This window comes from Oncorhynchus mykiss, chromosome 26, assembly GCF_013265735.2.
Source record: "Oncorhynchus mykiss isolate Arlee chromosome 26, USDA_OmykA_1.1, whole genome shotgun sequence".
In the NCBI taxonomy this organism is placed as follows: Eukaryota; Metazoa; Chordata; class Actinopteri; order Salmoniformes; family Salmonidae; genus Oncorhynchus; species Oncorhynchus mykiss.
In genome coordinates, this window is record NC_048590.1 from 33,259,311 (window position 1) to 33,281,940 (window position 22,630).

The window sequence follows — 22,630 nt, forward strand, 5'->3', positions numbered from 1 at the left end:
ACAGTGTTGAACATCAAGTGTGTTGTAGTCTATTGATGGAGATAAAGAGCAGTGAAAAACAGGAGGGGAGGATAGTTAGTGTCCCCCCTCCTCTCCTAGCAGCACACTGTTTGTGTTTGCAGTTCACAGGAAGGTGACCCCTGATTGCAGTCAGGTAGTGTGAGTGATTGGGATACGGCATGCAGAGGCTGGATCTATGGGCATTAAATATTTCCCCTGAAGCTGCAGGACTCCTCATTGATTCTCCCGCCGATCCTCATCCCCCTTGTTCCAGTTAACTCAACTTTTTATTTTGCCACAGCAAATCTCTGTCTCTATTGATCCCAAGGTAAGTGCCTTTGAAAGTCATTTAATTGTGATGTTGGGGGTGGCATAAAACAGCCATTTCTTTGATGAATCACTTCAAATCATCCTTTAAATATTTATCAGTCGGCTAATTTTGTGCCATTGGAGTAATGGGGCGGCAGAGTAGCCTAGTGGTTAGAGTGTTGGACTAGTAACTGGAAGGTTGCAAGTTCAAACCCCCGAGCTGACAAGGTACAAATCTGTCGTTCTGCCCCTGAACAGGCAGTTAACCCACTGTTCCTAGGCTGTCATTGAAAATAAGAATTTGTTCTTAACTGACTTGCCTATAAAGGTAAAAAAAAAATGGAAGTGCCACTCTAATCTCTTCCTCCTCTTCCCCAGACCTCTTACTGTTTTAGACTGTTGTTGGCACTGCCTGGAAAAATGACAAACAGGAGTGAGAGTGTTGATGAGTGTTTATCGCACCGTAACCAAGAGCAACAGTTCTACTATACAAGCTATTAACGCCTGGCCATAAAAAGGAGCAACAGAGGAGAGTTATGAGACGAGAGCTGCTGAGATGGCCGTTCTGTTAAAGGCCTACATGGACACCAGGACACTTTAGTTGGATTAGATGGCTGAACACCAAGCATCTCATTTTGTTTATATGCAATTTGGCCCAGTTTTTGATCTCTGTCTGGCATTGCATGTCTCCCCTCCCACTGGCACATATCTTTCATTGGAATGACGTGGTTACAACGTTGATTCAACCAGTGTGTGCCCAGTGGGCTGACGCTACAGTCTCATGTTAGGAACAGCATCAACATTCTCTATCAGAGGAGTGATTCCTTTTCAGAATGTCTTCTAATCCTGGAGAACAAAGTGTGTGAGAGAGTGGCCCTCTCGTCCAGCTAAACCCCTCATTATAGTCCCAGGTCCCCTCTCCTTTCAGGCCTCTCTAATTAGCTGTTGGCTAGCCTCTGCTTTGGAGCAGCGCGACCTTGTGGCTGGAGGTGTGTGGTACAACACTGCATTTTAATGTGTCTTGTCAGAAGTGCCTGTTATCGTGCCTGTTATATGCTGCTCAGTCTCTGTGTCCTCAAGTGTCTCCCCCAGTCCTCTTCTGGCTGTGCCGGGTGGAGATTATAACAGAACATGGCCAAGATGTCCAAATGTTCATAAATGACCAGCATGGTCAAATAATAATAATCACAGTAGTTGTTGAGGGTACAACAAGTCAGCACCTCAGGAGTAAATGTCAGTTGGCTTTTCATAGCCGATCATTAAGTGTATCTCTACCGCTCCTGCTGTCTCTAGAGAGTTGAAAACAGCAGGTCTGGGACAGGTAGCACGTCCGGTGAACAGGTCAGGGTTCCATAGCCGCAGGCAGAACAGTTGAAACTGGAGCAGCAACACGGCCAGGTGGACTGGGGTCAGCAAGGAGTCATCATGCCAGGTAGCCCTGAGGCATGATCCTAGGGCTCAGGTCCTCCGAGAGAGGGAAAGAAAGAGAATTAGAGAGAGCATACTTAAATTCACACAGGACACCGGATAAGACAGGAGAAGTACTCCAGATACGGTGGGGCAAAAAAGTATTTAGTCAGCCACCAATTGTGAAAATTCTCCCACTTAAAAATATGAGAGAGGCCTGTAATTTTCATCATAGGTACACTTCAACTATGACAGGCCAAAATGAGAAAAAAAAATCCATATTTGCAAATTATGGTGGAAAATAAGTATTTGGTCAATAACAAAAGTTTCTCAATATTTTGTTATATACCCTTTGTTGGCAATGACAGAGGTCAAACATTTTCTGTAAGTCTTCACAAGGTTTTCACACACTGTTGCTGGTATTTTGGCCCATTCCTCCATGCAGATCTCCTCTAGAGCAGTGATGTTTTGGGGCTGTTGCTGGGCAACACGGACTTTCAACGCCCTCCAAAGATTTTCTATGGGGTTGAGATCTGGAGACTGGCTAGGCCACTCCAGGACCTTGAAATGCTTCTTACGAAGTAGCTCCTTCGTTGCCCGGGCAGTGTGTTTGGGATCATTGTCAGGCCTCTCATCTTTTTAAGTGGGAGGACTTGCACAATTGGTGGCTGACTAAATACCTTTTTGCCCCACTGTATAACCGACTGACCCTAGCCCCCGACACTTAAACTACTGCAGCATAAACACTGGAGGCTGAGACAGGAGGGGTCAGGAGACACTGTGGCCCCATCCGATGACACCCCCGACAGGGCCAAACTGGCAGGATATAACTAGAAGCTTTTCTCCAAATGCTTTTCGTAGCTCTGCATGGATAATTTCCCACAACATGGTTTGTATTGAAGCTGGCATGGCTGTAGTTCTTAGTTGAGGGAACTGATAAAGGCAAATGGACATGTATAAATCCTCATGCAGAATGATTATCTTCTTAATGGTCTTAACTCATTTTGCTGGGATAATAACCACCGTTTAACCTCTCTGGGATATGTGGGATGCTAGCGTCCCACCTGGCCAAAAGCCAGGGAAAATGCAGAGCGCCAAGTTCAAATAAATTACTATAAAAATCAAACATGACGATAGCAAATTAAAGCTACACTTGTGGTGAATCCAGCCAACATGTCAGATTTCAGAAAGGCTTTTCGGCGAAAGCAAAAGATGCTATTATCTGAGGACAGCACCCCAGTAAACAAAGAGAGAAGCATATTTCAACCCTGTAGGCGCGACACAAAACGCAGAAATAAAAATATAATTCATGCCTTACCTTGGACGAGCTTCTTTTGTTGGCACTCCAATATGTCCCATAAACATCACAAATGGTCCTTTTGTTCGATAAATTAATTTCCAAAATGTCATTTTATTTGGTGTGTTTGATCCAGAAAAACACCGGTTCCAACTTGGAACTGAATAAATTGACATTTTGGAAATTAATTTATCGAACTTATCGAACAAAAGGACAATTTGTGATGTTTATGGGACATATTGGAGTGCCAACAAAAGAAGCTTGTGTGACTACAAAATATCTCAAAACTCATTGAAATGAGTGACCTCAAAAAAAGACAAATCTGAATGGTTTGTCCTCGGGGTTTCACCTGCTAAATAAGTTCTGTTATACTCACAGACATGATTCAAACAGTTTTAGAAACTTCAGTGTTTTCTACCCAAATCTACTAATACTATGCAATACTTATCTTCTGGGGGTGAGTAGCAGGCAGTTGAATTTGGGCATGCATTTAATCTGGATGTGAAAATACTGCCCACTGTCACCAAGAATTTAAAATAATTCACTCTGCTAGGACTGGACTTATTAGATTCTGGATGTCCCTGACTCTGTCTTACTCTGTACCTTCCTTTCACATTGGTAATGGCCTTTTACATCACTGGAAATGATTGTGGTGAAAGGGCTCTATGACTCTCCATGCTAACTCTGTCTCATCGTTTTTATGTAGTTGGAAAAACAAGCATAATTTATTGTGCCACACAGCTGCCAATATGAATCTCGTGTTTGTTGCAGATAACTGGATTAGATTTCCAATAAAAATCATGAACCCCCTGCGTCAAATGAATGCTACATGCCATGGTGCTCATTGGTGATTAGTAGAAACGCAGACACGGATGAGAAATCAGTCACAGTCAGTGGTACTTGGTGTCCTGACCTTCATAGTTCTGAAAGTCGTACCACATTAGTTACATCACAATAGATTCAACATTCCTCTGCTGAATCTCTCACTGACTAGATCTATCTGAGATTAATCAGTCTACACTTCAACTTAATGATCAACTCGATGTGGGCGGCAGGGTAGCCTAGTGGTTACAGTATTGGACTAGTAACCGGAAGGTTGCAAGTTCAAATCTGTTGTTCTGCCCCTGAACAGCCACTGTTCCTAGGCCGTCATTGAAAATAAGAATTTGTTCTTTAACTGACTTGCCTAGTTAAATAAAGGTAAAATAAATAAAACATTTTTTTAAAATGTTTGTCTCTTTTGAATTAGCTAAGGAATACTAAGTTCTGCAATAAATGTGTTATAAAATCAATTGCATCGTATACTAGCAAACTTTCCCTTTCAAGAAGATCAACTATTTTAATAAAGAAAGGGCTAGCTGCTAGCAGTTTATTTCTTGTTCTTAGGCTTTTCCTTTTGGCACATGAACCATGGTTGTTTATCATTTACAACATTGACCATGGGGCAGTGTCAATAGCACCTGCTCTCAGGGCCTGGCCTGGCCTGCATACCTCTGGATCAGTTTCACTTCCTTCACCATCCCCATGAGGTCACAGCACACTATTGTCTTCAGCCAATCTGCTGGCCCACAGCTGGGGTTATAAAATAGGTACTATACCTTCCGAAAGTATGTGTGAGAAGCAGACAAACTTTATTAAAGTGTCTTACCTCAGACAGTGGTTTCTGTTAGATTCCTCTGCCTCCTGTCACAATGTGTGATATGGAGTGTGGAGCAACTGATTGACTATTGCATGCCCAAATTTGGGAAAATCAACCACTGAGGAAGATGAGGTTTCAATGTTGGGAGAACTCCATGTCAATGTCCCCTCCCACCTTCCCCTACCCCTAGCTCCAAGGCTGCCACTCCGAGAAAAGACAAGGTTCTCTCCTGACAAATATGTGGGTCAGGATGAAGTGATTTAATAGTAACAAAAGTGTGAATCTGACCTAACTGTGAGAAACTGAGGTTGTTTACATGTTAGAAGGTGTGAATACTGAGGACTTGCCAGGACAGAAAAGCAGGGCAGGTAAAAAAACAGTGTTTGTTGGTCCGTAGAGAGGTGGGACAGAGAGGTACAGTACTTCCTCTTCTGATCTCTGTGGCTGCTGGACATCCCCTCTCTCTCCAACACAGGGCTGGAGTTCATTAGAGCGCTCTGAGAGAGAGAGCGAAGGGAGAGTTTGAGGGAGGGGGAGTGAAAGAGAGAGAGAGTGGCGGGAGAGAGACAGAGAGCTGTTAGGAGAGAGGAAGAAGGAGGATGTGATAACCGTTCTGAGGTGTTCTTCCTGTGCAGAGAGAGAGAGTGAGTGACCTTTTCCCCCCTTGCCACCACCATGAGGTTCACCACCACCAGCCAGTCTAACTAGGAGATCATCCACTGGGACACGCCAGGTGAGACTGCTCTGCTCCTTCACTTTGTGCAGAGAGAACAAAAGAGAGAGAGAATAATAGGACAGATCCAGTAGAAGATAAAAGAACAGACATCTGATCGGATGTTACACAAGGAAATGTGTTTAACGTTTCACTTTTGGTTGAGGAGGAGAGAGAATGTGTGGCAAGCAAAGTAGTGGGAGGTGAGCAAGAGTGGACTGTGGAGTTGTAAGAGAATAGTGTGTTCCTGGTATTTTACGGAGGATCTGGTGTATGTGCAGCATGGCAGCATTCTGTTAGCTGGTGTGTGAGTTGAAAAGCCCCCTGGGCCATGCCCCTCTGTGCCACGCTGCTGCCAGCCTGGGTTTAGCCCCTCTATTGGAGAAGGGATTAGCCTGAGCCTGTTGTTTTGCTGTGAAATTTGGTATGGCGTGCCATGCCGGGCTGAACCTTGGACTCCAAAGTTGTACATTTGTTCAGCGCAGCAGGAGTGGGGGGCAAGGGAGATTGGAGCTATGTCAACCCTGAGTGTAACTGTGTCTCAGTCTGTGCTTTGGGAGGAATGAATTCCTCAGCTGACAAAATACTCTAAAATAAAATGTGTTGAGGAGAGAAAAAGCTCTGGACTGAAATTAAAGCCTGGGGTTGTTCTATATTCAGCGTACTTACAGGCCCTTCCCAACAATGCAGAATACAATGCAACATCTAAAATAATAATAATAGAAATACAAATGTGTAACATGAGGAATAAAGACACAATGAGCAATGATAGCGTGGCTATCACATGGCACATGGCACATGGGGTGCCAGTACTGAGTCCACGTACAGGGGTACGTGGTAAGTGAGGTAGATAGGTACATATAGGTAGAGGTAAAGTGACTAGGCAACAGGAAAGATAGACAGTAGCAGCAGCGTACTGTATGTGATGAGTGTGGAAGTGTGTGTGTGTGTGTGAGTTTGTGGGTAGAGTCCTGTGTGTGTGCATAGAGCCAGAGTTAGTGCAAAAAGGGTCAATGCACATAGTCTGGGTAGCTATTTGGTGAACTATTTAACAGTCTTGTGGCTTGGGGTAGAAGCTGTTCAGGTCCCAGACTTAGCGCTCTGGTACCGTTTGCCGTGCGGTACCAGAGAGAACAGTGTGTGGCTGGAGTCTTTGACATTTTACTTTAGAGTATTTTGTCCGCTGAGGAATTCATTGACTGTAGCTGCGCTTGAAATGTTTTACATGGAAGCTAGACCTTCGTGCAATCATAGCTCTGGTAGACCTGCTATTAGACCTGCTATTAGACCTGTCAGCCACACTAGCTGCTCCCTATCAGGACCACATGGAAACTTAAACTACACTTAAGTGTTTTGTTTCCAACTGACATGCGACTGACATGCTGTTGAATATAAATATTCCCCGTGAGCTGAATGTTTAGCATTTCCTATAATATTGCAACATCAGTCTTGTAAAGCCAGCTGAGACACCTAGACATTTTTCGATGTTTTTAAGTATAGTTCCACATTGTCAACATGACCGTTAGCCTATTTCTTAAAATATCCCTGGTTTATACCTCTGGACATTTCAACAGTGTGATATTATTGTACTATGATATTAACAGTATAATCATCTTCATAAAGACATGGTGTAATTATAAATCCGGTGCAAAAATGCACAATAATGTTGATGTTAACATGTAACCTGTGATTTAACCACAGGTTACAGTGAGGATGTTAGGAAAGGTCTTAACTCTGAGTGGTACCCAGGCTGATAAGGCCTGAGCCATGAGTCTGCTGCATGGGGAGAAAGAGTTATGGAGGAGGAAGCACACGGAGACATGTAATCACATCACAGCCATGATTACTACTGGCTAATGAGCATGTGACCTAGCCTGCTCCTCACAGCAGGTGGGGTCTGTCAGTGTGTAGAAGGTCATTTTGTGGTGTGTGTGTTGGGGGGAGGGGGGGTGATTCTCAGTGTGTGGAGGGTGTGTCTGTGTGTGTGTGTGTGTGTGTGTGTGTGTGTGTGGGGGGGCTCGGTTTGTCTCTGTGTGACCCTGATAATGGAAGACATCGTGTTTTTATAATGTCTGACCTTTTCCTATCAATCCTAGAGGTCAACGGAATTCTGTGCAAGGGTTTAGTTTTGATCTCAATGGAGTTTAGCTGTTCTGTCTTTGAAAATGATGCATGATTTGGAAGGGCATTGGGATGACCATTTTCAGCTCCATTTCTTCCCTTGTGATAAACCTTGTTATAAAAGGTTTGTGTATGAAGTGGTTAGCCTATTTTCAGAGTAGCACTGGCCGTACGATGGAAATGTTTTATGCAGCTCTATTCATCCCAGGTGCTGCACCAAAACGCCGACGTCAGTTAAGAGGTAGATGGTGGGGCCCTAGTCAGACTCAGGTGGGATGCATACCATCCACCGCTTCCTAGTATATTACTCGCTAACATTCAGGCCCTGTTCAATGTTGTTCTGACCAATTGGAATCTATGCTTCAAGAATGTTTTGATCACGTGGACTGGGAAATGTTCTGGGTCTCCTCTGAAAGTAGTATTGACGTATACACTGACTCAGTGACTGGGCTCATCAGGAAGTGCATAGAGGATGTTGTTCCCAATGTGATGATTACAACTTATCCAAACCAGAAACTGTGGATAGATGGCAGTATTCACGCAAAACTGAAAGTGCAAACCACTGCATTTAACCATTGCAAGGTGACTGGCAGTGGTGTAAAAACTACCCAATTGTCATACTTGAGTAAAAGTTTAGATACCTTAATAGAAAATTACTCAAGTAAAAGTGAAAGTCACCCAGTAAAATACTACTTGAGTAAAAGTATTTGGGTTTTAAATATATCAAATGTAATTGCAATAATATAGTAAAAGTATAAATTATTTCAAATGACTTCTTTTAGGCCTCCAAACGGCACAATTGTCTTGTTTTTTAAATTTACGGATAGTCAAGGGCACACTCCAACAATCAGACATAATTTACAAATTAAGCATTTGTGTTTAGTGAGTCTGCCAGATCAGAGGCAGTAGAGATGACCAGGGATGTTCTCTTGATAAAAGTGTGTGAATTGGACAATTTTCCTGTCCTGTTATGCATGACCTCCGTAAAGGCAATCAAAGAGGCAAAATGACAGTACAGGGACAAATTGGAGTCACAATTGAACAACTCAGACACAAGATGCATGTGGCAGGGACTCGAGACAGGCACGGATTATAAAGGGAAAGCCAGCCACAACATGGACACGGTGCCTCGCACCCGGACGAGCTAAACACTTTCTTCGCTCACTTTGAGGAGCCAAATACAGAGCCGCCAAAGCGGGCCCCCGACACTCATAAGGACTGTGTGCTCTTGTTCTTTGTGGCCGACGTGAGCAAGTCATTTTAAGCGGGTTGTCCCCACTTGCTTCAAAATGTCCCCCATTGTTCCTGTACCCAAGAAAATGAAGGTAACTAAATTCAATTACTATCGCCCCGTAGCATTCACTCATCATGAAGAACTTTGAGAGGCTAGTTAAGGAACATATCACCTCCACCTCCACCTTACCCGACACCCTAGACCACTACATTTCGCAAATCGTCCCAACAGATAAACGGACGACATAATCGCAATTGCACTACACGCTGCCCTATTCCACCTGGACAAGATAAATATCTATGTAAGAATACTGTTCATTGACTACAGCTCAGCTTTCAACACCATAGTGCCCTCTAAGCTCTGGGCCCTGGGTCTGAACCCCTCCCTGTGCAACTTGGTCCTGGACTTCCTGACGGGCCGACCACAAATTGTGAAGGTAGGCAACAATAACTCTGCCACGCTGATCCTCAACACGTGGGCCCCACTGGGGTGCCTGCTCAGCCCCCTCCAGTACTCAATCATCAAGTTTGCTGACAACGCAACAGTGGTAGGCCTGATTACCAACGATGATGAGACAGCCAACAGGAAGGAGTTTAGAGCCCTAGCAGACTGGTGCCAGGAAAATAATCTTTCCCTCAATGTCAACAAAACGAAGGAGCTTATTGTGGACTACAGGAGAGAGCAGCGAGAGCACACCCCCATCTACATCGACAGGGCCGCAGTGGAGAGGGTCAAAAGCTTCAAGTTCCTAGGCGTGCACATCACTGACAACCTGAAATGGTCTCTTCACACAGACCCTGTGGTGAAGACGGCGCTATAGCACCTTCAACTTGGCTCCTAAGACACTCACAAACTTCTACAGACGCACCATTGCAAGCATCCTGTTGCATCGGATTCACCACCTGGTATGGTAATTGCACCGTCCGCAACCCCAGGGCTCTCCAGAGGGTGGTGCGCTCAGCCCAACGCATCACTGGTGGCACACTGCCTGCCCTCCAGGACATCTACAGGACCCGGTGTCACAGGAATGCTAAGAAGATCATCAAGGACCTCAGCCACCCGAGCCACGGCCTGTTCACCCCACTACCATCTAGAAGGCGGAGATAGTACAGGTGCATCAAAGCTGGGACCGAGAGACGGAACAGAGAAGGAGTATTTCTGTCTGTAATAAAGCGCTTTTGTGGGGAAGAAATTATTCTGATTGGCTGGGCCTGGCTCCCCAGTGGGTCGGCCTGGCTCCCACGTGGGTGGGCCTAGGCCCACCCATGGCTGTGCCCCTGCCCAGTCATTTGAAATCCATAGATTAGGGCTTAATGAATTTATTTCAATTGATTTAATTTCCTTATATGAACTGTAACTCAGCAAAATCTTTAAAATTGTTGCGTTTATATTTTTGTTCAGTATACATAGAGACATAACACTGGTCACTTTAATAATGTTTACATACTGTTTCACCCACGTTATATGTATATAATGTAATAAAACAGTTTACGCTTCATTAGTAAGCACGTCTACAAACATTTTTGGGTGTGCATCAGCTCATGCGTTTTACTGAAGTGTGTCTGCAACCAGTTCCCTGAGTACTACACTATGTGGCAAAACAAACAGGGCCACTGTGCTGCCTGAACTGTTTGTTCACTAAGTAGGAATGCAGTGAATTCCATGACAAGTAGTTCAGAAGTAATGTGGCTGAAACAAACGGTCCAAAGAGTGCAGGTTCCTAATTAACAGTGGAGGGTAGGGTACTACTACATGGGCCTGGTGTAGTTCAACACACTACATGCTGTTACTGGAACACAGGCCAGGACCAAACAGAGTAGAGAGCGGTGTTGTGTTTTTGTGCGTGTTGCTTTGAGTGCGTTTGTGTGCGTGCAGAAATGTCTCTGCTCAACCACAGCTTCCTGCGAACCTTTGAAAAATGTCAACCCATAAATCTCTCTAAACAACCAGATTTATTTCCTTTACTTTGCTGCATGACACCGCAGTAATACTAACAGGGTTGGTATAACACTATGCGTCAGCTGGGAAAGGCTGTAGTTGTCCTTCAGGAGGCGTTTGCTATATGCTGCTGACACCAGTCTGTTTACTCACGGTATTACCATGCACACTGTAAACATTAGGATGCCTATTGATCAAGTGTGATGCTGCTGCTGCTGACTGCCTCTCAGGCTGGTACAGTCCAGAGCATGCTGCCTCTCAGGCTGGTACAGTCCAGAGCATGCTGCCTCTCAGGCTGGTACAGTCCAGAGCAGGCTGCCTCTCAGGCTGGTACAGTCCAGAGCAGGCTGCCTCTCAGGCTGGTACAGTCCAGAGCAGGCTGCCTCTCAGGCTGGTACAGTCCAGAGCAGGCTGCCTCTCAGGCTGGTACAGTCCAGAGCAGGCTGCCTCTCAGGCTGGTACAGTCCAGAGCAGGCTGCTTCTCAGGCTGGTACAGTCCAGAGCAGGCTGCCTCTCAGCCTGGTACAGTCCAGAGCAGGCTGCCTCTCAGCCTGGTACAGTCCAGAGCAGGCTGCCTCTCAGCCTGGTACAGTACAGTCCAGAGCAGGCTGCCTCTCAGGCTGGTACAGTACAGTCCAGAGCAGGCTGCCTCTCAGGCTGGTACAGTCCAGTCCAGAGCAGGCTGCCTCTCAGGCTGGTACAGTCCAGTCCAGAGCATGCTGCCTCTCAGGCTGGTACAGTCCAGTCTACACTAGCCGAAGAGGGATGGCTTAGCTCTGCTCTGGGAGGACCTTAGCACTTCATATCTGTCCAGTGGCCCCTCAGACAAATGGGCCTGTCTTCTCAGTGGCCACGCTTGAGTAAAGAGCCCAGAGAGGGCTGTGGTGCTGGACACCATGATGAGATAGAAGAACACGCAACACAGGACATTCATCTCTGACAGACTGCTCACTGATATTTCTGCTCTATTGAGTCAAGGTTAATTAACAGATGTTTTTCCATAGATACACAATGAATCACTACAGTTGTGTGTGTGTGTATATATATATATAACTACATTTATGGAATGCATATTCTAATGTGATTCTAGATTGTATGAGGATGTTGTGTTCACAATGTTGTTATTGAGAATGGGTTGGAAGAGAGCAGAGAGTACAGTCAGCTGTTGTCTATTACCCCAAATCTTGGCAATTTGCATCATTGCCAGTGTTTACATAAAGAATTACAGTAGGGTAAACAATTCTTCACAGTACTTTGATATTTCCCCTCCCCCAAAAGCATCACAATAATGTAACTTTGCGAGAGAGATCGAAACCGTCTCAAAGCAAACATGTCCTCATGTAACAGCCTATTCAACTCCAACATGCTCTGATTTTACACGGAATTCAAGTGTGGGGAAGCATTAAATATTTCATTAGAGGTAAAGGCTGATTTCATCTCATAATTCAGTTAAGACATCAGCAGTCATCTGAATTGAATGACATATGCGACTTTTACTTATTTCTGCTAGACTGATTGGACAGTCAGTGCACCAATAAATTGGCCCACATCATTGCCCTGGTTGTATTGTCATTCTTATTGTGATGACTGTTTCCAAAGTGACTGGATTGGCGTAGTATTTATTTTGGGCTGTTGAATGTGACAGTGAAGTGTGAGAACTAGAAGCCTAGGGTAGGTTATGATGGTCTATCTGGAGGACACACCGATAGGCTAGCTAGCACAGCTCACCTGACCGCCTCTGGGAGGCTCTGACTCGCACTTGGAGATCTGCACTATACAGTAGCACAGTGAGAAACACTACACTCACATACAGCATTCACACTCACACAGTCTGGCCCAGAAGTCCTCAGAGTGATTAACGATCAGGTCAGTCTGGGTCAGAAGTCCTTGGCGTGATTAACAACCAGGTCTGGATCAGATGTCCTCAGTGATTAACAACCAGGTCAGTCTGGATCAGATGTCCTCAGTGATTAACGACCAGATCAGTCTGGATCAGATGTCCTCAGTGATTAACGACCAGATCAGTCTGGGTCAGAAGTCCTCATAGGGATTAACGACCAGGTCAGTCTGGGTCAGAAGTCCTCGTAGGGATTAACGACCAGGTCAGTCTTGGTCAGAAGTCCTCGTAGGGATTAACGACCAGGTCAGTCTGGGTCAGAAGTCCTCATAGGGATTAACGACCAGGTCAGTCTGGGTCAGAAGTCCTCGTAGGGATTAACGACCAGGTCAGTCTGGGTCAGAAGTCCTCATAGGGATTAACGACCAGGTCAGTCTGGATCAGAAGTTTCTACCTGTGTATGTTCTGTACCTGGATAACCCTAAGTGGAAACGTATGGAATCCTGTCTGCTTCACTGCTCCTAAAGCTAATGTTGAATGAAGCAGAGACCTGTGCAGAGACCTGTTCTCTTACTGTCCGATGGGCACAGCTGCTACGCAACTGCCATCCAAAGTGTGTATAAAGTCAACATTTGATGCAGAAGGTTCAGAGCAAATCACATCATTGTGTTATTTTTCATTCTTTCCACCACCAGCGCTGCCCCCTGTCCATCTCTTCTTTTATCCAACGATACAGGGAAGCTTTAATGCCCTAGTTAAAGCAATGAATGACCCCATGTAATTGAAATCAATAAAGCCTGGCGAGCTGGTAGGGGAGAGTGCTGAGACTTACACATTGTGTGAAATAATATGATCCCCTGCCTTGGCCACGCTTCAGCACTACCGCACATTCTACACTTTGCTGTGAAAGTCATTGGAAGTTTAGAAACTTGGTGTATTCCTGTAGAATGCCCAACAAGCAGCTAGTGACCAATGCATCAGTGCACAAAATAGTGGAGTGATCAAGCAGAAATATGATTCATGACGGAATACTAATTGTATTTTCTCCTTCGCTGTTGTTTTCACTCCTTCCCTCTTTTCCCTCCCTGTTCTCTCTCTCTGACTCTCTCAGCCATAACCAGAAGAGAACGTCGTTCCGACACCCTGTGACTGGACAGATATCTCCAGAAAACACTGAATATATGCTCCACGACAAGTGAGTGCACCTCTACTATTTTTTTTACTCGAGGAAGGTTATAATGTGGGCTTCAGTGTAACGTCTGGTTGGTCCAAGGTCATGCTGGGAGGAGATGAGAATAGAGTGTAATTTAGCTCAGATTAGAGTGTGAGATTGTCTGCTGTGATGAGATGAGGAGGAACAGAAACTGACTGCCTGAGGAATGCTGGAAATGGAATTCATAACTGCTTGCACTCCCAGTCCAATTGTTTGTGTGTATTTGTAAGGTATCATCTTAATTGAATTGATGGTAATGAGTCAACTATGGTTCACATTATGTGTGACTGTGGCCATGGCAAGCCTGAAGCCATTCATCTGTCTGAAACGTCACAGTTGTTATTACCACAGAGTTTTTTTCATCAGAGAGCAATATATAGAGTATTTTCTGCAGGTTATAGCTGCAGTCCTGAAGTTGATTGTGTGAGTGGTACGGCCATGGTGGAGCCCTAGGTGGTGTGATGAGGTTGAATAGCATGGGACCTAGTGTTAGCGACACATGCACAGATTTGGTCTGACCTAGACGTACTGGGACTTATCTTTAAGTTGTAGTGTTGTAGAGCTTGCTTGTAAGTGCCTCTAAAACATGGGAGATGACATGGCATGACTGATAGAAGAATTTGTATGTTTAAGATAATGACTAAAGTATTCCACCCTGAAACTGTATAACTGTGTGAAATGTGTTAGAATCATAAGAATATAATCTGATGTGTGTCGCTTGGTTAGAATTATAACTAGGGCATTGTATTATTTTGTAGCTATGCAAGCAGGGAGCAACTGTGAAACGAGAACTATGTATGGGGGTAGTGGGAAAAAATACTGCCTGCCTAAGCAGGGAGTAGCCTATGATAAGAAACTTGTGTGTGTGTGTGTGTGTGTATAAAAATACTTGCTCTGCACTAGGGGGGCAGAGCGCTCTGAATAAAGAAATGATCTATTGCAGGCTGAGACTGTCTTTCTTTGAACTGGAGACTTACAACATTCAGGAATTAGACAGAGATATAAAATAGTTAGAACATTGGGATAGAAATTCTCGTGGCAATGACATTCCTGACATACAGGGGAAGGATCTTAATATGATCACTCTTTTGTTGCTGAGAATTGTCCTGTTTTATTGCTGTGAAATGCAGATGAGCTTCACGATATACAGTGGGGCAAAAAAGTATTTAGTCAGCCACCAATTGTGCAAGTTCTTCCACTTAAAAAGATGAGAGAGGCCTGTAATTTTCATCATAGGTACACTTCAACTATGACAGACAAAATGAGAAAAAAATCCAGAAAATCACATTGTAGGATTTTTAATGAATTTATTTGCAAATTATGGTGGAAAATAAGTATTTGGTCATATAACACAAGGTTATATTAACAGTATTGCAGTTTTCATGTAACTTTTGGCCAGCTAATAGCTGATAAAGAAACATTATGGACTAAACATTAAAATCCTGTTGCTGCTGGATGATTTTGTTGTGACAGTATTGGCCAAATTAATATCCTACATCTGTACCATGACTTTCATGTTAACTATTCATGATAAATGGCCCTGATGTTACTAAACTTTCATTATGACGTATTAGAACAATAGCAGGACCACAGTTGAGTCCTTTATCTTTCTGTCATAAATGTGTATGACAGGTGTCAACAACATAATTACGGTGGTGTTATGTAGGCTTTAGGATTCATGGCTCGATGTGTTAGTGTAGCAGAGAGGGTTGAGAGTGGAATCTGATCTCCACTGTCACAGTGTTGAAAGGTAATTTGTAGGAGTGACATGAAGCTCATTGGGATTCCTCTCTTCTCCACCCCAACCCTCCTGTATCCCTCACATGGTACTGTTGAGCCAGGGATTTGTACACCATCAGGGGGTTTAAAAGTTAAAGTGCATATTCCCTGCACTGTAGGGGCCACAGTAACTGAATTATTCTATTACTATCTAATACCAGATCAAAGCTCAGTAGACCAGCCATGCTTAGAATAGCATTATACTCATGCTCTTCCCACAAGAATATGTGACGAATCAAATGTATTTAAATAGCATGATTAATGTCCTCTGTCCTTTGTCATAGTTTACTGTAGATACATTTCACATTATCACCAGTCCTTAAAATGCTGTCATCATCATAACCCTCCACTCCTAGTCAACCATACTGTAGACTTCTTCCCAGTACAGTGAAATCATGTAGCTATGACAGAGATCATAGATTTGAAAATGCTTGGAGAATTATGGAAATATCACAGAGGCCCATCAAGTAGGAGACAGGCAGCCCAATGCTCTTGGCATGGCCTGATTGATACCCCTCTTTAGAGACTGTGTGTGGGGCCTGAGTTACAGCTGGGGTTACTTTCACTGTACAAACACACACACACACACACATCGTCACAGAAAAACACTGGAAGAGGTTATTATCCCACAGAGTTCACTGCCACCCAAGTGGCACACCCTTGACCTCTCACCCCATGCCATCTGTTCAGTGGTATATCCCTGCCCCCACTGTATGCTGGTGGACTCTACCACTCTACCAAAGCCAGTGAGTAGGGGGTGTATGGTAGACTATAGCGTTTCTATCTTACAGCCAGTCTGTTAGGAGAAATATCACCCTCTTGGAATTCCTCTTGTTCCTCTTTTAAAGTGTATTGAATGCCTGTGGTGTGCAGAGGTAGAATAAGCTAAAGTAGCAGGACTTATGAATCCCCTTGACACCCTGCTGGCTGCTATTTATACTACGGCCAACATGTTTTACTTCTCTCTATCCCTTCCTCCCAGTCATACTTTAGTTGTGGAAATAGAGCATCGTAACAGCTGGGGTACTGATGCACCCAGGGAGAAACGTGTGTGTTATGCAGTGATGATGCCTTCGCTCTTGCCTGCATAGCCAAAACAGACAGCCAGGGCAGATTGTTACGGTTGGTTGCTGTAGCAGCCAGGGTGTGGATGTCACCCATGCTGAGACCCAGATATGGATGGCGAAGTAGGTTCCCTCTCCTGTATTCCCTCTGGGGTGTTGGATGGGTACAGGATGGACTTGCAGGCCCACTCAGTGCTGACAGACTTAGTGACAGGGTCATTATATATATATATACACACACACACTGCTCAAAAAAATAAAGGGAACACTAAAATAACACATCCTAGATCTGAATGAATGAAATATTCTTATTAAATACTTTTTTCTTTACATAGTTGAATGTGCTGACAACAAAATCACACAAAAAGTATCAATGGAAATCAAATTTATCAACCCATGGAGGTCTGGATTTGGAGTCACACTCAAAATTAAAAGTGGAAAACCACACTACAGGCTGATCCAACTTTGATGTAATGTCCTTAAAACAAGTCAAAATGAGGCTCAGTAGTGTGTGTGGCCTCCACGTGCCTGTATGACCTCCAAACAACACCTGGGCATGCTCCTGATGAGGTGGCGGATGGTCTCCTGAGGGATCTCCTCCCAGACCTGGACTAAAGCATCCGCCAACTCCTGGACAGTCTGTGGTGCAACGTGGCGTTGGTGGATGGAGCGAGACATGAAGTCCCAGATGTGCTCAATTGGATTCAGGTCTGGGGAATGGGCGGGCCAGTCCATAGCATCAATGCCTTCCTCTTGCAGGAACTGCTGACACACTCCAGCCACATGAGGTCTAGCATTGTCTCGCATTAGGAGGAACCCAGGGCCAACCGCACCAGCATATGGTCTCACAAGGGGTCTGAGGATCTCATCTCGGTACCTAATGGAAGTCAGGCTACCTCTGGCGAGCACATGGAGGGCTGTGCGGCCCCCCAAAGAAATGCCACCCCACACCATGACTGACCCACCGCCAAACCGGTCATGCTGGAGGATGTTGCAGGCAGCAGAACGTTCTCCGCGGCGTCTCCAGACTGTCACGTCTGTCACGTGCTCAGTGTGAACCTGCTTTCATCTGTGAAGAGCACAGGGCGCCAGTTGTGAATTTGCCAATCTTGGTGGTCTCTGGCAAATGAAAAACTTCCTGCACGGTGTTGGGCTGTAAGCACAACCCCCACTTGTGAACGTCGGGCCCTCATACCACCCTCATGGAGTCTGTTTCTGACCGTTTGAGCAGACACATGCACATTTGTGGCCTGCTGGAGGAAATTTTGCAGGGCTCTGGCAGTGCTCCTCCTACTCCTCCTTGCACAAAGGCAGAGGTAGCGGTCCTGCTGCTGGGTTGTTGCCCTCCTACGGCCTCCTCCACGTCTCCTGATGTACTGGCCTGTCTCCTGGTAGCGCCGCCATGCTCTGGACACTACGCTGACAGACACAGCAAACTTTCTTGCCACAGCTCGCATTGATGTGCCATCCTGGATGAGCTGCACTACCTGAGCCACTTGTGTCGGTTGTAGACTCCGTCTCATGCTACCACTAGAGTGAAAGCACCGCCAGCATTCAAAAGTGACCAAAACATCAGCCAGGAAGCATAGGAACTGAGAAGTGGTCTGTGGTCCCCACCTGCAGAACCACTCCTTTATTGGGGGTGTCGTGCTAATTGCCTATAATTTTCACCTGGTGTCTATTCCATTTGCACAACAGCATGTGAAATGTATTGTCAATCAGTGTTGCTTCCTAAGTGGACAGTTTGATTTCACAGAAGTGTAATTGACTTGGAGTTACATTGTGTTGTTTAAGTGTTCCCTTTATTTTTTTGAGCAGGGTATATATATATATATATACACACACACACACACACACACACACACACATATACATATATATGTGTATGTGTATGTGTGTGTGTGTGTGTGTGTGTGTGTGTCAGTCAAAGGTTTGGACACACCTACTCATTCCATGGCTTTTCTTTATTTTTTACTATTTTCTACATTGTAGAAAAGAAGGAGGTGAAGCTGGTTGAGAGAATGCCAAAAGTGTGCAAAGCTGTCATCAAGGCAAAGTGTGGCTACTTTGAAGAATCTCAAATATAAAATATATTTTCATTTGTTTAATACTTTTTTGTTTACTACATGATATGTGTTATTTCATAGTTTTGATGTCTTCACTATTATTCTACAAATAAAAATAGTACAAATAAAGAAAAGCCCTGGAATGACTAGGTGTGTACACATTTTTTGACTGGTACTGTATATTAAGGCTGACCCCATTTAGTCGACTGGTCGATTGTTTGGTCGATAGGCTGTTAGCAGCTCAAGATTTTTTTAGTTGAGCTGTGGAAAATATATACAAATAATTTATGGCACACGAGACACCTGTCTGATTCACGCCTATCTGAGTGGACAAATCCATTGCGGAGGCTGCGGGGATGGCACACCAATATCACCAGTAGTACATTTACCTTGCCATCATTTCTATTCTACAATGTTTGTTTGGTTATGTCAATTTCTGTTAATGGATTCAATATACAGTATTATTATTACAGTCTTACTGTTGTCGTAGTAGGAGTGGACACGTTGTTTGCAGAGCACACAACCTTTTTCTTGTGAGAATAAAGTTTTATTTCATTCCATTTACAAGTTGTCAATTCTTTCATTGTCTTTTCTTCTAAGCATATATTACGCATAGAAGTATGCCTAGGCTACCTGACCTGCACACAAATGTAGACCTATAGATGTGCCCGTTTGGCAAGCTGATGCTATTTCTGATTGCCTTAACTCACCATCACTGTGGAGCCTCTGAAGGTCATTTTATTTCGCCTCAAACAGCAAGGAAACAAAGTCTGTTTTTACATCCATTGAGAACGACAATTGTTACTCAACGTAGCCTATTTGAAAAATATTTCCAGCTCTCTCCTTTTCGATAACAACAGCATGAAAGGGGGAAAAAATGTCATGCTCTGATGAAATAAAATGGGTCTACCTGATTACTTCTTATCCCTTGTGCAAATAACCTATAGCTGTCTCTGTCTGACTGGAGCTCACTGGCGCAGGAAACTCTTAAAGGCCCCAGAATATTTTATACAATGTGGCAAGCACCAGCTTGGGACTGGACCTAGTTGATAGTTGATACAATGTTTCAAGTTCCTTGCAGACAGCCCATGCATAGCCAATGTGATTTCTAGGAAAATTATTTTGATCAGGATATTTTCTACCTGGGGCTGCATCGTTTTTATTTGTTGGCTTTTTGGAGGCTATTTTTACATATTGTCAATGACAATAGAAGTTACCTTTTAGATTTGTATCATTTTCAGAGAATTTTGATTAAAATTTCACATTTACATTTTAGTAGACACTCTTATCCAGAGCATACATTTTCATACTTTTTTTTATACTGGTCCCCCGTGGGAATTGAACCCACAACCCTGTCATTGCAATCGCCATGCTTTACCAACTGAGCGACACAGGAGCACGTGACATTGATTTTGAGATACAGTTTGAAGACTTTTTTTCTAAATGAAATGAAACTGTTCAATGAAAATGTGCATTTGAAAATCTGCAGGTCAGTAGAAATGGTACAGATAACTTGGCACTCCAAATGGAAAAGATTACCGGTGGTGTAGCCTATTAACGGCAACTTCAGGAGAGTTTGGTCGAGAACATGTTTTTTTTCTTCTGGTTAAGCTATATTGATCTCTGGCTCCCTCTTTAGAAATGTATGCATCTTCATTTTGAATCGCAGTGCTTAAAGCATCAGATAAGCTCAGTAGCCTACATATAGTTAATTTTATTCAAGCATAGCGTGTGTCTATAAATGGAAAAATACCCATTTTTTAACATTTCCACCAATCGGTTGGTCGAAAGAACAGATGACTTTTGGTCGCCCAAGATTTATTTTAGTCGGGAACGGCCCTAAAATATATGTGTGTGTGTGTGTGTGTGTGTGTGTATCCTCGTTATTATTATTTTATTGTGTTACTATTTATTTTTTCTCTTTTTTTACTTTTTAACTGCATGGTTGGAAAATAACTCTTAAGTATTCGACGCATGTTACATAACATTTGATTTGAATATTGCATCGTCATGTTGCGAGGTATAGGCTAGATACATTCTGGTGCATTCTCTGGGGACTGTACAAACTGTATCTCTCTCTCCTGTGAGTTGTGTTGCATAGACACTTGTGCTTGAAGGATGAAAATATTCATTTGATTGCTCCTCAGTGAATCTCACTTAGACACTCGTGTTTGAAGTTCAAGGAACAATATATTCGATTTTCCTCTCAGTGAAAGACACTTTTTCACACTTGTGAAATCCTATTGGACTCGAGGTGAAATCCTATTGGACTGGACTCGAGGTGAAACCCTTTTGGACTGGACTCGAGGTGAAACCCTTTTGGACTCGAGGCGTAATCCTATTGGACTCGAGGCGTAATCCTATTGGACTCGAGGCGAAATCCTATGGGACTCGAGGGGAAGTCCTATTGGACTCGAGGGGAAGTCCTATTGGACTCGAAGTGAAGTCCTATTGGACTCGAGGTGAAGTCCTATTGGACTCGAGGTGAAGTCCTATTGGACTCGAGGTGAAGTCCTATTGGACTCGAGGTGAAGTCCTATTGGACCAGAGGTGAAGTCCTATTGGACCAGAGGTGAAGTCCTATTGGACCAGAGGTGAAGTCCTATTGGACCAGAGGTGAAGTCCTATTGGACCAGAGGTGAAGTCCTATTGGACCAGAGGTGAAGTCCTATTGGACCAGAGGTGAAGTCCTATTGGACCAGAGGTGAAGTCCTATTGGACCAGAGGTGAAGTCCTATTGGACCAGAGGTGAAGTCCTATTGGACTCGAGGCGAAACCCTTTTGGGCTCGAGGCGAAATCCTATTGGGCTCGAGGCGAAATCCTATTGGGCTCGAGGTGAAACCCTATTAGACTAGACTCGAGGCGAAACCCTTTTGGACTGGACTCGAGGTGAAACCCTTTTGGACTGGACTCGAGGTGAAACCCTTTTGGACTGGACTCGAGGTGAAACCCTTTTGGACTGGTCTCGAGGTGAAACCCTTTTGGACTGGACTCGAGGTGAAACCCTTTTGGACTGGACTCTAGGTGAAACCCTATTGGACTGGACTCTAGGTGAAATCCTATTGGACTTTACTCTAGGTGAACTCCTATTGGACTCGAGGTGAAATCCTATTGGACTGGACTCGAGGTGAAACCCTATTGGACTGGACTCGAGGTGAAGTCCTATTGGACTCGAGGTGAAACCCTATTGGATTAGACTCGAGGTGAAACCCTATTGGACTAGACTAGAGGTGAAACCCTATTGGACTAGACTAGAGGTGAAACCCTATTGGACTAGAGGTGAAATCCTATTAAACTAGAGGTGAGCGGACCTTGTGCGGAACCGATACATTATATTGGTTAGAATGTTAAAGCCTGAACAGATACGGTATATTGATTAGAATGTTAAAGCCTGAACAGATACGGCATATTGATCAGAATGTTAAAGCCTGAACAGATACGGCATATTGATCAGAATGTTAAAGCCTGAACAGATACGGCATATTGATCAGAATGTTAAAGCCTGAACAGATACGGCATATTGATCAGAATGTTAAAGCCTGAACAGATACGGCATATTGATCAGAATGTTAAAGCCTGAACAGATACGGCATATTGATCAGAATGTTAAAGCCTGAACAGATACGGCATATTGATCAGAATGTTAAAGCCTGAACAGATACGGCATATTGATCAGAATGTTAAAGCCTGAACAGATACGGCATATTGATCAGAATGTTAAAGCCTGAACAGATACGGCATATTGATCAGAATGTTAAAGCCTGAACAGATACGGCATATTGATCAGAATGTTAAAGCCTGAACAGATACGGCATATTGATCAGAATGTTAAAGCCTGAACAGATACGGCATATTGATCAGAATGTTAAAGCCTGAACAGATACGGCACATTGATCAGAATGTTAAAGCCTGAACAGATACGGCATATTGATCAGAATGTTAAAGCCTGAACAGATACGGCATATTGATCAGGATGTTAAAGCCTCCTGGGTTAGGATGAGGTGATTATTTGA

The 22,630-nt window shown here is 44.0% G+C and overlaps 1 protein-coding gene across 6 annotated transcripts in view; it reads left to right on the forward strand.

Moving 5' to 3' along the window:
• Positions 1-22,630, forward strand: part of LOC110506673 (pleckstrin homology domain-containing family A member 7) — a 148,732-nt gene that overhangs the window by 63,178 nt on the left and 62,924 nt on the right. For 4 of the 6 annotated variants that reach the window (XM_036963918.1, XM_036963924.1, XM_036963917.1 and 1 more), the window contains one exon: positions 13,606-13,689. The exons of 1 other annotated variant lie outside the window; for it this stretch is intronic. In XM_036963918.1, coding sequence (XP_036819813.1) covers positions 13,606-13,689 — 84 coding nt within the window. Of the gene's footprint in view, positions 1-5,187; positions 5,386-13,605; positions 13,690-22,630 lie in introns of those variants that run through there. One more of the 6 variants, XM_036963921.1, reaches the window with a different exon arrangement.